Source organism: Dendroctonus ponderosae, unplaced genomic scaffold (assembly GCF_020466585.1).
Source record: "Dendroctonus ponderosae isolate FM_Combo_2020 unplaced genomic scaffold, Dpon_F_20191213v2 Dpon_F_20191213_12, whole genome shotgun sequence".
NCBI lineage: Eukaryota > Metazoa > Arthropoda > Insecta > Coleoptera > Curculionidae > Dendroctonus > Dendroctonus ponderosae.
Genome location: NW_026017316.1, coordinates 1,807,510 through 1,809,626, shown reverse-complemented (window position 1 = coordinate 1,809,626; position 2,117 = coordinate 1,807,510). Strand labels below are relative to the sequence as shown.

Sequence of the window (2,117 nt, the reverse complement as noted above, 5' to 3'; positions counted from 1 at the left end):
ACTTCAAAACATGACATTTCAAAAAATGACATTGCCACAAAATTTTCAATATGAAATCGATGCATTTTATTATTCGTGTAATCTTTCATTCGAATAAAAAATCGTGTTCGATACGAGGGCGAAAAATTGTTTTTCGCCCTTGTATCAAAAATTGCCTTGACGTTTCGATAGCTTTTTTCTGCTATCGTTATCAAAAGAACCTAAAAAAGAGTATGTTAATTAATTGTGTAACAATAGTAGGCTAATACAGTATATGAAAATTCGCTCTGATAATTCGTCTGTGCAAATTGTCAGTTGTCACTTTGACTTAATCTCATTGTTTAAATTAATAAAGGAAATGTTAATTAATAATTTTGGTGCAATTTTTTTTCTCAATCTGTAATAAAAGACGTGAGGAAATTCTGTCTTTTTTAAAGACAAAAATTTTCGAAATACCCAAAAAGATGTTTGTAAAAAAATGAATCCGCCTCAACGATATAGAACTTATCTACATCTGTTTTTAGTTTAACGTTTTACGTTATCCGTTATTCTGAGCATGCGCATTAGTAAATAAATAACCGTTTATGTTATTAGCGGTGACGTTAATCAGCAGAACGCCGATGTTGACATATTTGACGTATTTCTAATATTATTAATTACATTAATTATTACTTACGGATTTTATGTGAAATTGTTTGGGCAAATTTGAACTTTGGCAACACCACTAACATCGCAAGCACAGCTTCTAGCTTCTCACCCATAACCTAACGATTTTATTTTGGATTTTCATTTAATGTGTTTGGAATGGATTGCTTCTGAAACCGAAAATTGGTAAAGCGATCTCTGGGCTCAACGTTTTCCAAATTAAAAATAGCTCTTTGGTTAACAATAAGATGACAATAATAATCAATAAAATAATGTTAATCACAATAACTGAAGTAATAAACCAAAGCTGCGACAGCAACAAAATAAACCCGAGACACTTTGTCGATATGACTTGCTACGTCACAATCGGGATAGGCAACCGACGATTCTTATTGCGAATTGGGAGGAAAAGACGTGAGGAAATTATGTCTTCTTTAAAGACAAAAATTGTAACTGTAAAAAAATGAACCAGCCTCAACAATACAGAACTTATGTACAACGTGGCTTAGTTTAACTAGCAGATATGTACAAACTGGGGGCCCCGGGGGGGCGGCTCAGTTGCGGCGGCGCCGCACGCGCGAGATCCGCCAGGCGTTCGGCTCCTCGTACTTGTTGTACAGCGGCTCGAGCCGCTGGTTCTTCTTGAACTTGCTCAGCTTGGTCGGGTCGGAGAACTTGAAGAAGGCGGGCGCGAACTCCACCAGCCACTTGGGGTCGATGGTGGTCACCTCCCGCATGTACTCCTTCGTGGTGCACACCAGCTCGTGGTAGATCACCCTGCAAAGGCCCAAGAATGGAAAAACAGCCGCATGAGCGCCCCCATCCACTTACCATTCGGGCTGGCGATTGAAGAGGGCGCTGGACGGATGGATGTAGACCACCTGGCTGTCCACCAGCGTGCGGTAGCCCTCCTGCGGGTCCTTTTTGGCGGCGTTGCGGAAAAACCCCGAGCAAATGGCCTTCTGGACGCGCACGGTGTTGCGCTCGGCGGACACCACGTCCAGCTTGTGCCTGTCCATGATGCCGAGCAGCTGTTTGCGGACGTCCTGCGCCCGCTTGAGCGTCCGGATCTGGACGAAGTTCTCGTAGCACCACGCGTTGGAGAACTTGTTGTTCTTCCAGCTGTTGTAGACGGCGAGCAGCGTCAGATGGTCGCCCTCCGGCTGATTGAACTTGGCCTTCTTCTGGTCGGCCAGCGCCTGCTTGTCCTTCGGCCGATAGAAGACGTTCTGCACGCTCAGCATGCTCACGATGGTCAGGATTTCGTCGGAGCACTGCAGCGCCACCGACATGATCAGCATCTTCGAGAGGTTCGGCTCCAGTGGGAACTCGGCCATCTGAAATCACCGCATTTTATCCATGAAAATTCGAATTTTCTCGAAAACCGTTGAGCGGATTGCGATTCTGTTGTTAAATTCGGCTTCTTGGGACGATTTCAGCTGAAAATGAGTACCATGTCGATGGGGGTTTTCGCCCTCAGAAAAAGCTTTCAG

The 2,117-nt window shown here is 44.0% G+C and overlaps 1 protein-coding gene across 1 annotated transcript in view; it reads right to left on the bottom strand.

Moving 5' to 3' along the window:
* Positions 1-882: 882 nt before the first annotated feature.
* The window catches only part of LOC125503127 (ATP-dependent RNA helicase DHX8-like), a 7,272-nt gene continuing 6,037 nt past the window's right edge, over positions 883-2,117 (bottom strand). Inside the window, 2 exon segments of the mRNA XM_048663060.1 lie at positions 883-1,401; positions 1,456-1,964. Of these exon segments, the coding sequence (XP_048519017.1) occupies positions 1,179-1,401; positions 1,456-1,964 (732 nt within the window). The 3' untranslated portion in view covers positions 883-1,178.